This window comes from Crotalus tigris, unplaced genomic scaffold, assembly GCF_016545835.1.
Source record: "Crotalus tigris isolate CLP2741 ecotype Arizona unplaced genomic scaffold, ASM1654583v1 scf7180000017663.5292952, whole genome shotgun sequence".
In the NCBI taxonomy this organism is placed as follows: Eukaryota; Metazoa; Chordata; class Lepidosauria; order Squamata; family Viperidae; genus Crotalus; species Crotalus tigris.
The window spans coordinates 3,888,799-3,903,683 of record NW_024096550.1 but is presented as its reverse complement, the minus strand read 5'-3'; the positions used below and the strand labels follow the sequence as shown (position 1 = coordinate 3,903,683).

Here is a 14,885-nt window from a genome sequence, read left to right as displayed (position 1 = left end):
ACTGAAGCCATTTCAATCGGCCCCTTCATTGCCAAGTGTCCCCATGGAAGTCAATGGAGGTCCACGGCAACTCGAAAGGCCAGCTGTGGTGCTTCCAAGTCCGTTGGTTTTACCTCGCTTCCTCGGCTTTGGCATCAACACAGATCAACGAGCAGGAAGATTGATTAGTGCAGGTCTCTCCTGGCCAAAGTAGCAGTGGTTGGAACGGGACCTTGCCTGATCTTTTGTCCAAACTCAGCCAGGTGGGTCCCTTGGCCTTTCGAGTCGCCGCGGACCTCCATTGACTTTCATGGGGACGCTTGGCAATGAAGGGGCCTTGAAACTGCTTCAAGGATTGAGCTGCAGGATGGCTTTGAGTGGCAGAGAGAGACACAGAGACGCAAACGTGTCTCCACAGGAGATGCAGCAAGGGCAGGAGATGAGGAGGCGGTGGCTCGCTGGTAAACCAACGGACTTGGAGGCGCCGCAGCTTTCTGGGACACCTGGCCTGGATCTTACAGAAGACCCAGCTCAGGCCCAATTCCCTGCCCTGCCCATCTGGAGACTCCACCACAGTCCCCTCTGCAAACCAGCCTGCAAGATACTCAGGGGGGGAAAGCCCAGCACCGGGCCGTTGGGGTAGCCGGGCTTCCAGGACCCCCTGCCCCAAGGAGAGGAACTCCCCCGGCCAACATGCGCCGATCCTTCCAGGTGGCCCTTCTTCCCTCCAGCTCTGGGGCTCTACAGTGCCCGGCTTCCTCCCCCCCAGCCCCAAGCCAGGCTCCCCAGGAAGCCGTGGGACCCCGGCAGGTATGGGGATGGGCTGGGGAGGGGTCCTCCTGCTCAAGTTGGGTACCCCCCCCCCTTTTCAGAAACAGCACCTGAAAGAAAAGGAAGGACGGAGCAAGCTTCCCCCGCAGGGGATCCGGCGCTTGTTGCCTACCTCCCGGTAGATCCACCGGGCTGGCTAGAGGTCCCTTGCGAGAGCAGCTGCTGTTGCCTCCCCTCCCATCTCCCAGTGGGCTTCAGGGGAAGTGCGGGACTTCGGGGGCCATTCCTGTTCAAAGTGAGCCATGCACCTTCAGGGCTTGGGAGACAGAGCAACGCTGAGCCTAAATGGGCCAGACCCCTTTCCTGGGGCCGCAGTTTGAGGGAGGGCTGGCTTGCTCAGTGGAGGCTCCAGTAGGCCGTTCCCAGGGGGAATCCCAGGACTGCCCTGCGCGTCTCCCTGGCCACGTGTGCCTCGGACAGGGCCAGCCTGGGAAAGGGACTTCCTGGCTACACTTCTCCCAGGGGGCGGGGCGCCTGGGCCAATTAGGAGCCCCACGAGGGCAGGTCTACGAGAGATAGAGAGAGAGAGAGAGAGAGAGAAAGAGAGAGAGAGAGAGAGAGAAGGGAAGCACAAGTGCCCCTCTGTCTCTCTCTCTGCAAATGGCAGAGGAAGCTCCGGAGCCGCAGGAGAAGGCCCAAAGAGCTGCATGTGGCTCCGGAGCTGCAGGCTGCCAACCCATGGTATAGATCCATCTAATGTGCCAATTTGCAGATGTTCCCTTCAGTTAATCACTACTGTGCTAGTCAGTTAATAGTTGAATGATAATGCACTGCACATGCAGCTGCTCTCCAAGATCATCCAGATGCTACAAATGGGCAAATCAGATCCATCTCTAGCTTAGAAATCTATGTTTACCTACAAGAATTGTTGACTTGTTGACAGGTTTACACCTGTTGAACACAGATTTTCACCAAGTCCTTTCTCTAGGTATATGCATAATGTCAATAGTACTGCTTTATATATATATTAATTTTAAATAGTTATTAATCCTATTAACATTAATTGGAATGCAGGCTCTGATCAGTGCATGTCCATATATACATACTAGTGCATACAAACACTTGTCACAAATACCTATTTCTTAGAGAAAATAAGCTCCAACAGGATTGATTTTAATGAGAATCGGTAATCACTGTTGATTAGGTAGAAAGTGTACAGAACTGACATATTTGATAAGGGAGATGATAAATCAAGGGGAGTGGATAGTGCAACTTTTTTTTGTCTTTTGTCTGAAATTTGGAACTGTCTTCTTTTCAATAAGACATAGGAAAACATAAGCTCCATGTTAATAAAAATCTCTAATGCTCCATCTTCTTAGACACTCACCCTTTATCCTTTGCATGAACATCTGCTCCGTGATGTAATAATAGCTGCACTATTTTAACACGGTTATAGCCAGCAGCTAAGTGTAATGGAGTTGACTAGAAATAAAACATTGAATATAACAAACTTAGATATAACAAATATAACTTAGAAAACAGTTTTTTTTTTTTTAAAAAAAAAAGATCTGTTAAACTTGTTTACATTGCTCTCTTTTCTTCAAGTCCTGATCTTCTGGCTTATTTTGGTGGATGAAAGGGCATTGTTGGAAGGGATGATATAGTATTGTTGTCAAAACTATATATCCCCAGCAGGATCACCCCAAGGCATGAAGGTCATCCTAGTTGCTAGCTAAACCAAACAGGCAACAATGATAAATGAAAAGGTTGGAGGCAGATGTTCATTTTATGGTCAATGGCAAAGGCATTAATTCATACTGGCAGAAGGCAAATACTCCTGTATTTTTACCAGAAAACCACATGCACAGAAAAGTATAAAGCGACGAATATAGCACAATGGGTCCCTGACTGAATGGCACTCAGTGTGCCACTGAGGAAGAGCTCAGAATATTTCAGAGAATTAATGGTGTTTATAATGTGGCTAGACTACCTAGATTCAAGATATCTAGTTGTTGATGTTGCCATACAAGAAAAGAAAATCTAAAGCTACAAAGACAGAATTACAATGGGAACATGGAATGTAAGAAGTATGAACATGAGCAAACATTTTTCAATGAAAAATGAAACAATTGCAAATTGATATCTTAGGCACCATTGAATTGAAATGGACCGGGATTGGATACTTTCATTCAAAGGATCATACTCACCAAAAACATGAGAAAAGATGGAACAGCATTGTTTTTATAGTTAGGAAGGATATAGCAAGAACAGTACTTGCAATTAGACTTTGTGGACAACCTTTTAATATGACCATCATCCCAATTTATTCTCCTACTATTGATGTAGAAGAAGTGGCCGATGAGTTTATGATCAATTTGAAATCAACAAGATACGCAAGCAAGATTTATTACTATTAGAATGTAAAGTAGGAAATATTAAACAGGATAGTGTAGTTGAGGTATATAACTTAGGAAATCAAAAAGAAAATCAATTTCTGCTGCCCAATTATTCTTTCATAGCTAACATTGTCTTCAAGCAACTAAAACAATGGTTGTAAATACAGACATCACCAGATGGAATATATAGAAATAACTGACTACACTGTTGCTAAAGGGAGGTAGAAAAGCTTGGTGACAACATTAAAGATATGACCAGGTGCTAACTATTGAACAGAATATGAACTCCTCTTGGGCAAGTTCCAATTTAAGCTAAAGAAAGACAACCAGCTTTCCACAATATAATTGAGGGTGAAGATTTGTTCTCCAAGCTTGAGGGTTAGTTTTCAAACATTTAGTTACCAGGCTAGGTAACATCTTCGGCTGTGTTTAGTGCGTGTCTGTGTTAGTGTTCTACTTATATTAAGGGCTTCAGGTGTGCGAGTGTCAAGTGAGGGTCTTGTGATGGGCCAGGTGTGAGTCAGAGAGAGGCTTGTGATGGGGAGGTATTTCAGGTCAGGGTCATTGGAAGGTTTGAATTAGTGGGTCAGGAGTGAATCATCAGCGGGAGGCTGGTAATGGGTCTCGTGATGGGGAGATTATGTCAGGTCAGGATCATTGGAAGGTGAACTGCTGGGGGGGTGGGGAGAAGGAGAGGGGCTTGAGAGTTGGTGCTGTCTCCGGATGGCTGTTCAATTGATTTGGATTCTGAGGGATTCATAGGCTGGTTGTAGAATAGATCAATGTGTCCGTTGATGGAATTGCTTGTGGAGTGCCAGGCATCGATGAACTCCCGAGCGTGGCAGGTGGTAGAGTGGCCAATGATTTTAGTACTGCTCTAATTCACGAGTGTCAAACTCACTGTGTCACATGACGCGATGTATTGTGACTTTTTTCACATTGCCAGAACTGGGGTGGGCGTGGCCTCCACATGATGCAACCGGCCCACGAGCCAGCAGTTTGACACCCTTGCTTTAATTGAACTGGTGTTGTTTGATGTCAGCGTGGGTAGCGATCACAAGACCCTCACTTGGCACTCTGACACCTGAAGCCCTTATATAAGTAAAACACTGACACAGACATCCACTAAACACCGTTGAAGATATTACCTAGCCTGGTAACAAAACATGTGGAAATCAACCCTCAAGCTCAGAGAATGAACCTTTACCCTCATCCTACACACAAGCTACAGATATTTGCCATTATTGCACAATGTAATTTTCAGAACGTGGCCACCCTTTTCAAGGTAAACATCAAGAAGCCGTGAATCTCTTTATTAAGAGGAACAGACATACTGTTCATGTCTTGAACAGTATGAACTGTGGAATCGACTTAAAGAATGAATGTAAAAAGAAACTGGATGTAAGAAAATCCTTCAGCTCTTAAACACACCAACACGAACACAGAAGGCAACTATTTTAAGTTTATTCTTCCTGCTAGCACAAATATAATTAATGCTTAGTTTGGTAGTATTTTATGATACGGCAATTACTTGAACAAACTCAGTTTTCTTAACGATATTGCTATCTGAGTTTTGAAAAGTTCTATTAAACTTTTATTCCTTAAAGTAAAAATATAAGAAAAGTAATCCAAAACTAAGATTACATCAAGTGAAATATTATCAAATATTTTCAATGTAATTTTCTTAATTTGCTAGTCCAAAAAAAATGTACATTTAAAAATACCTTTCTGCCATCACTTGCATGGCAATTGACATTTAACGGTGTTAGAAGAGCCATTAATTTTTCTTCATTTCCACTCCTAAAAAGAAAATTAATATTCGTGAACATTTTGCAAATTGCATGCTCTCCTTTTGCTCAACTTGCATGCTCTCCTTTTGCTCAACTTGAGTGACCACAATGAAGTAATTTATTTTATTCAACTCTGAAAGGCAGGGTAAACTATTATTATGTTAAATCTAATTATTAAATATCTACCTTTAGACTTGATTTTACAAGTGTAATTAGCTTTCTAACTATTATGCTTTGTATGTATCATTATGTTTAAATTCCATTTGCCAAGATTTAATGATTATTTTTAAATGACGCATGGTATAGTGCTTAAAACATCAGGCTAGAAACCGGGAGACTGAGTTCAAATCCTGCCTTAGGCATAAAACCAGTTGGATGACTGTGATCCAATCATTCTCTCTCAGCCCTAGGAAGAAGGCAATTGCAAACTACTTCTGAAAAACCTTGCCAAGAATACCATGGAGACTTGTCTAGGCAGTTGCCAGAGTCAAAACTTGACTCAAAGGCACAAACGAAAAAGTATTGTGAAATATGTATACGTACTGTATGCATATTATCCTGCACACAAATGCAGCTGAATTGGTACTGCTTCCAAATGGACAGTAAGGGATGAAAGATCTTGTCCACATATGAAGGCTCAATTAAACTGATTTATTGCTAACAGCCTATGCACAGGAAATCTTCTCAACTAAGTCAAATAAGGATATATGGGACTCAAAGGAAGTTGGGATGTAGTTTGCTTGTAGCTACATAGAGATTCTAGGCTGATACCTCTTTTCATTCTCCCCCCCCAGGCTCTTTCGTTCATTCTTGTACACGGACCAAGATAATTGTACTATAAACGTGTAATATTTTCAAGGGTCTTCTTTCCTGCTATTTGTGATGACATACCTTTTATTATTTTTTCTTATACTAAACAACTAGAAAGTATAAACCTAAAGTATTTTTTAGATTACAGTTATAATACAAGACTTATAATTATGTACAGCAATAAAATTGAACTGAAGAAAAAATAAAGTCTTACTCAAGCTAAGGTTTTCAGGTCAGATTTAATTACAAGAGACCATTACATTTGAAACAAATTAAAATTTAAGAAATACCCTGAAGGAACTAAAGATTTACTCAGATGTTCCGTTGTTGGAAGAGGGAGGGGAATTGTGCTGCTAACCCTGCCTTGATGTGACACGTGCATTAATACTCTTAATCTGGAACTCCATCTCCCCACCCAACAGTGGAAGAAATATCTATATACAGGTAGTCCTTGCTTAATGACCACAAATGAGACCAGGTAAATCATCACAAAATGAAACATCACATGATTGCCGCAGACTTACAACATCACTTCTACTGCAACCATTAAGTGAATCAGGTATGGTCATTAAGGAAGATATCACCACTAAAGAATTTTATTGCTATTTTCTTATTGACCATGCTTGTGCCCAAATGATGATCACATTAAAATCCTGCAATACTTGTAAATGCAAGGCATGGATGTAATGTTATTTTTTCCAGAAAAATTAAACAATAATTTTTGTTTTCTTAACATCACTTACCTGGCACTTTCCAACAGTTCATCTTTCTTGTATTCACCTGAAAATTAATACAGCAATCTTAGGATTTTCTGATTCATGCACATATTTTTTTAGAATTATTTTCCTTTCTAATGGGAATGGGCCCAATATTCCAACTTCAAAATATAACCAAAGGGGTGTATCATTCCGTGTATGTTAGAATGATCTAATAAATCTTGCAAATAGATTTATTTAAAAAAAAAAAACAACTTCCTGCGATGGAAGCTCAGACTGTGCACAGCTAATAGAACACAGCTTCCATCTCTGCAGCCACTGGTAGGAGCTAACTAGGAAAGGTTGGGGCAAAGAACAGCCAACTAAGCACATTAAATTAGTAAATTAGAGTCACTGTATCAACGAGATGAGCGTTATATAAATTTAATAATAAACAAAATAAATAAAAAATTGGACTGAAGATTACTACCTGCTTGATATCATTTTATTAAGTATTCTGCTTTGCAAAAAACAATTTGTGACTGTTAGTACACATAGGCTGAGTCTATGTGGAGACTGTGTGATTATCTGACTGGGTATGTATAAAAGTTTTGTTATGATTGTTTATTATAATTTTTAAAGTGTGTGAAAAAATTAAAAATCATGCTCACAGCCATTTTTTCTGTAATCTGCATTTTAGCTAATGTTCAGAATTATTTAGTATCTAACATTTTTCATCACTAGGAGCCCCCCACCTATAGGGAACAAGAGATTGTTCCAAATTTCTAATTGTTCTCTAAAACAGGATTCCAAAATGTTTTAAGTTTTTGTTCCTTTCAAATATGGAACAATGAGGACATCTCAAGTCTCATTTCAACTTCAGCATAGAACTGAAATAGTCTAATGAAACAACTTTAATGCAATTTCACGCAGACCCACATGATAACATGATCCTAGGACACTACAATCGTCAAATATGAGTCCATTGCCAAGCATCTGAATTTTGATCACATGACCTAGGGCAAGCTGCAATTGTGTGAAAAGTGATCATAAGTCACTTTTTTCAGTGCTGTTTTTAGTGATTTAGAATGGTCACTAAATGAACTGTTTTAAGTCAAGGACTACTTGCATAAGGCAAAGAGAGAAACTGTGAATCACACCTTAGCCACAAAAGCCAACTGGTGACTTTGGACTAATAACTCTCTCTCAGTCCAACCTACCTCACAGGGTTCTTGTGGAGAAAATAGAAGGAAGGTGTGTTGGATATGTTCACTGCCTTGAGTTATTTATAAAAATAATAAAGGCAGGACATAAACACACCTTGTTCATTTTCATTTGGAATTTTAAAAAATTCTCATTTTTTAAATAATAAAGCTCTATTCCAAAACCCAGATATTTTCTTTAGATTTCATGCTACTTTAGCTTCGTTATAACTAAGATAAATGCATAGAACTCTTAGATTAACCAGATCTGGTACCTGCGAAACAATATTTTACGAAAAAATGTAACCCTTTCTGATATAAGCCTGGCTGTCTGAGGGGTTGCCTGCCCTCCATAGTTTCTGTCTGTTCTACATGATCTGGCATGCCCCAGGTCTTATCAATTAAATAGTGAAATCTGATTAGATACAGGAAGCAGCAGGCCTGGAATGATATTCCCCAATAGATTCATATACTCTTCCCAGAACTTTATTCAAACAAACTTTTGCTCCTTCCTCAGGCTGTGGGCTAGTATGGGTGACAGACCCCTTTGGAGAAAGACTAGTTTGTGAAAATTCTATATTATTTTTCCATATGTGTGATATATGTATTATTTTGAAATGGATGTTCAGAATCCTGATGGAAACAGGCAGTACATAAATTTAGTAAATATTAATAATTATATATACAGCCATCAAATTCCATCAAGCTAAGAAAACATAATTACCAAAAGAAATGGACTATGGAAGATTCCACCCACCTGTAAGCACTGCTTTTGCTGATGGATCTGCTAAGTCAAGTGCTGTTCTTCCATCAGTATTACGGATACTTGGATCAGCACCATGCTGCAACAATACTAAAAAAGGAGCAGGAATATATTTAAAATCCTGTGGTAGAATGTTTAGCCTTCCAGCAGGCATGCAATATCTCAAAACCAATTATGACTCTTCCCCATAGTTTTTGAGATACAGAATCTATCGGAGTTAGAGCAGTGCAGTAGCTAAGGTAGACTAGGATCAGGGCTACTCAGGTTCACATTTACCTTCACCCACAATACTCCCTGGAGGAACAAGCCAGACACTATCTCTCAGTCTAATCAATAGCCTATTGTGATTAATTTATCTAATGGGATATATCTGAACAAGAACATATCAAATACAGCCAGGCTAAAATGTACGTTAATATTCCAAGCTGCTTCTTTGATTCATCTTTATGCTAAACAGATACTCTCAAAGATACCTATTCAAATCATCTGCATTTGTTTGCCCAAGTTGAACAACCATCTTTACTTAACTTTGCTTTCAAAGAGAAAAGGATGATGAAATTCAGAAAGTCTCTATAAGCCATATTAGTAAAATTTCCTTAAATATTCAAGTTCCTGATCTTCAGATTCCAGATAGCTTTTCACTTTGTTTTAAAAAACAGCTAACCAATTCTGATGCCACTCTGCTAAATTTTCAAAGAAATGCACAGAACTGGAAATTAATTTCTTGTGACTAATTTAAGTGCAGAGTTACTCATGTGCCAAATAACCAGACATTCAATTAAACAAAAGGAAACTATTCCTTTTACAAAACTTCATTAAATTTAATCTCTTATGTTGAGATTGAGAATTATATTAATAAAGATAAATTGTAGTAGCATGTATTTGAAATACATCTACTTTGCAGAAATGAAGATATAAATTCCCATATATTTTTATTAAATTTTGATGCTACTTTTCTATCTAAAAGCACTCAAAATATAACATGAAAATACTTTAATCCACAATACTTCAATATTCTAAAGCAATAAAATTGAATACACAAATCAATCCAACAACTAATTATATTCATTTTAAAAATTCAGTGACAAAAGTTAATATTAGTTTTGAAAGTCTAAGAACATTTTAATATTTCTATGTAGCAGGACTAAGCAAGAACCAAAGAAAAACATAATAAAGGAGCAGAACAAGACTGGAAAACGTATTTCAAGAATAAGTATCTTATACCACATTTTCAGTGCTATCTATACTGGAAACATTTCTTTTCCTTTGCTGCTATCTGTATGTTTATCTTTCTCTGTCTCTCTCTCCCAACTGGAACAGAAAATGTTTATTTTGCATCTCTATCAGTCTCTTCCCTCTGGCAAAAATTTTTTTTATGGAAACTGCAACTCTGAACTTAGCTGCAGAATCAAAATTATATCAGGACAAATTCCAATTAACATAATAGTTTACTGCAAAATACTTATGAAACATGGAATAAGGTTATGTTGGGCTGTTAATTATACTTCCAGGCACACACTAAAGGATAAACTCCTAAACCATTCTTAAAGGTGATCATATTACTAATTCCTCAGCCAACTGGATTCTTTTGCAACACCCATAAAATTCAACATTTTTAACAAATGAAGACTTTCAAAAATACCTGATTATATTTAAAAGTACTTTAAATTAAGAATGTCAGTTGGACTTGGACAGTTTGGAAGTCTGGTTTATGTTAAGATTCTTGATTTTTTTATGTAAAAATCACTGGAAAAAGAATATCAAAGTGTTACCTATGCAGACATCAATTTTGCCTTTGATGGCAGCTTCATGAAGAGGAGTATAGTTCCAATTATCTCTTGCATTGGGATCTGCACCATGGCGTAGGAGAAGATTGACAACTTCAGCATGACCAAATGAGCAAGCATTATGAAGTGGAATGAGTCCTCCATCATCTCGTGCATGTACATTAGCACCACTCTGAAGCAAGTATTCTACTACATCCCGCCGACCAAAACCTGAAATAAGAAGAAATATTTGACCTATATGGAAGCACTAAACAAAATAAAGGCTGAAAGGTACATTCTTCAAATAAGAACTATAACATTTCCAACAAAACTATGGGATTATGGAGTGAAAAATCTATATTTACATTTAGAAGTGAACAAATTGGAAAAATCAAGGATAATTACCAGCCATAAGCAATTGTCCCTTCAGGTTACATTTTTAGAAGGGAAATAGCTCTTGGATATCCCTGAATATTGATCTATTAGTCCTTCTAAATATATATACAGCTTTTGGTACCATACCACAAATCATGGCACCTTTTGGAAGTTGCTAGTATCTCAGAATATCTCAGTAGTTTCAGGTCTCTCTAGATAGCTGAGAAAATAATAAGAATATTTAGTTTTCACAGAAGCCTTCTAATCCTATCATTTTCTCCTTTGCTTTTAACATCTGTTGGAAACAACAGTGGGAAATTATTGAGGATTGATCTGTGACATCAACCAGATGACCTGCATTTCTGCCTGTTTTCCACTGACTGTGAAATGCAAACAGGTATTTGGAGGTGGCATAGCCATGCATGGCTTATTTTTAGGCTATGTGTGTGTGCATCATCCATGCATGTCCTTCTCCCTTCTGGTGGGAGGAAGCAGCCTCATAAGCGCAATCCTCAAACTCTCTTTCCATCCATCCCAGATGTATGACAGGGAAGGGATAATAAGATAGATATAGAAGATGTTATAGTAGCCATAAAAGGAACCATTCATTCCACTTCCCGACTGTCCTCTTGTTTCAAGGGTCAGTCTCACTCTCTTTATTCCTTCCAGCACCATTTTATTTTGGAGGTGTTCATTCTGGGTGGCTTTTTAAAACTTTTTAATTTTAGCCCCGCATTATAAAGACAACCCTCCCGTTAATTTTGTTTCATTTTTTAAAAAATATATTTTAGTCCTTTCCTTCCCAAATCCATTCTGAGCCTTCGTTGCAGTGCGGGTACCCTCAGCATTCATTTCAATGAAGATTAGTCACGCTAATAGCCAGTTTCCGCTCCCATTATGTTCCTACGGCCGCCCTTGGCCCTCTTTTTATTATTGATACGCCCAGACATGCCATAACGCCAAATAAATAAAACGCCCAGCCTAACCGTTCCCAGGGGCTTTTCTCCAGCTCCGTCGAGTCGAGTATTTGCCCAGTATCAGCCCAAAGTCAGAGGTGGAGACGTACAACCACCATACCTGCTTTTGGGGGTGGAGTGGGGAGAAGAAGGTTACCACAGTGTCAATCAGGCGCCCCTGAAGGGGAACAGCCCGAGGCAGGGGGCGCGGCGGCAACAGGGCTCGTTACCTGCGGCGAAATGGAGGGGGCTGGACTTCCTGCCGGCCGTGTCTCTGCCGTTGACGTTCTCAGGCCTCACCAGCCGCTTCACGCGCTCCACGTCGCCATTCCGGCAAGCCTCGAAAAGCTCGCGGGCGGGCTCCGACGCGGCTCCCCCAACGCAGCACGACGGCGACTGCTGCAGCATTTCCCCCCAGGGACCCATCGCCAACGCCCCGCCGCCCCCCGCGCCGCGCCGCCCGGCCATGCCTAATGCCCTCCGTGGAGACCGCCTGCTTACAGCCAAACGCCTGCCATGGCCGGCGGCAGTTTTCCCGGTGAGGCGGCAGAGAGCGTCAAAGCGGCGGCGGCGGCGGCCGGTGGGGGGGGGGGGGAAGGAAGGCACTACGTCAGCGCCGGCCAAATCAGCAACAGGCAGGGAGGCAGAACAGCTTAGGTGCGCACGCATCGAGGAGGCAGGAGTGTTGATTGAGCAGGACGCGTGCGCAGTGAGCTACGGGAAGGAGTTGGCCTCAATGGGTTGATGCAGCCTGTACTGAATTACCAGTAAAAGGGACAAGGGGAAGGGATCAACCAATAGTGAGACTCTTCTTACGAAACTATGAGAAGATACAATTGTAGTTTAAGCCTGCGGTTGTAAGCCGGTCTAGCCCAGGTTTCTATTCAACAGAGTTTAAGGCGTCAATGAGCTGAACAAAGTTGTAACAAAGAAAATCATAAGCATCGTATAAAAAATAGTGGCCGCTGTTTTTCCTGGTATAGGGAAAAACAACCAGATTCATACTGGGAAAACTTAGGAAGCCAGTTGGAAATGCGTAGTACCTGTAAAATTTTCCTTGACCTAATTCAAATTCATGCTGAGAGTTTATACGTAAATCTTCCATCAATGTAATACAACTATGTTATCAACATAATATTTAAATTTAAATAATATTGAGGATATGGCAATAGCACATTGTTTCCATTGTCACAGATTAAGACATCTGTGCCTATGATATTTGGGGTTAAGACCCACTCAGCTATGCACAATACATTTGTAATCCTTGGTTGTCTAAGGGAGGGCTTTTCAATCTTTTCACCCGTTGCACCCCTTTTAGGATATGGCAATATCTGAGTACCACCAGTCGCCTAGCAAGGTGTCAGAAACTAAGGTGACCAATCAGTCCTCCTTTTGTAAGTTCTGTCCTCCCTCAAAAAGTGTCATCCTACATGTCCTCCTTTTCGATATTTGAAGACTAACTAATCTGTTTCTCATAGAACGCTCAGAACTGCGTTCCGGCACCTTTTTTTGTTAGTTTTTTTTTTTCAACTTTTGCATAAGCTGTGCTACTCCCCTTATTGCCTTTCGAAAGCCAATAGGAATTGCTGCTGAGCGTGCCAAAACACCCGGACGGCAAACTTTGCACATGCAAGTTGTCTGCAGCAAAGGTGAATTGGCAGGAACTTTGCACCACTCCCTGCTACCCAATTACACCATCTCCTAGTTCAGCGTTTCTCAACGTTTGTGTGATGGCAACCCCCATCACACAAATGTGCCGCGCATGGGGGCGGCACGCATGCGCGGTGGCGCCCCCTTGCGCGGCACGCATGCGCGGCGCCGCTCCTGAGGGGGGAAAATGGCGGATCGCCTTGTTTGGCGACCCCGGTAAAATGGTCGATCGACCCCAAATGGGGTCGCGACCCATAGGTTGAGAACCGCTGTCCTAGTTAGTTCTGAAGATACTTGGAGGAGACTAGGGATGGAAAAATAAAAAAAGAGGAAATGCCATTTCATCGATAAATTGAATAAGGAATTTCCATTCATCACATCAAAGAAGGATAACATTGTTTTCTGCAGTATTTGCAGCGGAGAATTTTGTATTGCAGTTTGGGGCAGAGCAGCTATTACGAAACACTTGACCACCAAGAAACATAAGCAATCATCAGATGCATCTGCTTCCAGTTGTAAAGTAACAAGGTTTTTTAAAACTTCAAAGTATTCTGAAGGTGAAAAACAGTTAGTTGCAATGGTGGGAATATTTGCATTCCATACCATACCATAATTCACAATCAAAGTTTTCATAGTATGGATTGCACAACTAAATGATTGAAAAAGTTTCACAATGCTAAATTTTCATGCGCCAGGACAAAATGCGAGGGTATTATTAAATCAGTATTTAAAAATCACTGTGACAAAATACTTACAGAAGACTTGGAAACTGCAGCATTTGTAACGGTTTTATCTGATGCATCCAATCATAATGAAACTAAATTATATCCAATATTAGTAAGTTATTTTAATGTTACCAAGGGCATTCAAGTAAAAATTTTAAATTTAGAATCCATTGAGGGCGAAAATGCTGAAATTTTGTCAAACCATCTATACAGAGTAATAAATGAAAACAATTCGAAATCCAAAGTTGTTGCACTAATAGCTGATAATATAAACACAAATTTTGGTGGGCGAAGACGTAAAGGGGTGAATAATGTGTATGTAAAATTACAAGATTTACTCCAAAAGAAAATACTAGGAATAGGTTGTAATGCACATATTTTGTCAAAGGCAATCAACATGGCGTCATGTGCCATGCCAATTGATGTAAAAGTAATAATAACTACAATTTATTTGTATTTTAGTCGTTTTACCATTCGTGTGGCTACTTTAAAACAATTTTGTGAAGAAGCGAATGGTCAATACAAAAACTTTTAGGATATTCAAAAGTTAGATGGCTTGCTCTAACACCTGCTATAGAGCATGTTCTACAATTATTTGAGCCTCTCCGTTCATATTTTTTAAGGTTAGGCAAATGTCCTAAAATCCTGGAATCGTTTTTCAATAATGAAATATCTGAGATATTAATGTATTTTGTACATAATCAAGCATCTATTTTTCACAAATCGATTCAAAAGATTGAAGGTGAACACATTTCAGCTACAGAAGTTAGTCTTATTTTGAATGACTTTATCCTTCAATATAAAACTCGATTTGAAGAAAAATTTCTTCCTTTAGTTATAAAAAGAAAATTGTCAGACTTAGAGGAATCAAATCCGGGCATAACGGAAAAGAAGTGCAGAATTTTTACCAAACATGTTTTCAATATATCAAAGAATGGTCTGAAACAAACATCACAGGAAATAACAGTTTTCAATGGTGTTTTTTGGCTTCATCGCAAGTATATTGG

General features: G+C 40.0%; 1 protein-coding gene across 3 annotated transcripts in view; it reads right to left on the bottom strand.

The window, feature by feature from the left end:
• Positions 1-12,105, bottom strand: part of TNKS2 (tankyrase 2) — a 53,536-nt gene extending 41,431 nt beyond the window's left edge. For 2 of the 3 annotated variants that reach the window (XM_039335990.1, XM_039335991.1), the window contains exons 1-6: positions 11,734-12,105; positions 10,179-10,403; positions 8,401-8,496; positions 6,490-6,526; positions 4,871-4,946; positions 2,138-2,232 (exon numbers count right to left, since the gene is read on the bottom strand). In XM_039335990.1, coding sequence (XP_039191924.1) covers positions 2,138-2,232; positions 4,871-4,946; positions 6,490-6,526; positions 8,401-8,496; positions 10,179-10,403; positions 11,734-11,971 — 767 coding nt within the window. In that variant the 5' untranslated portion in view covers positions 11,972-12,105. The remainder of the gene's footprint in view (positions 1-2,137; positions 2,233-4,870; positions 4,947-6,489; positions 6,527-8,400; positions 8,497-10,178; positions 10,404-11,733) is intronic. The other variant, XM_039335992.1, reaches the window with a different exon arrangement.
• Between the last annotated feature and the right edge of the window lie 2,780 nt (positions 12,106-14,885).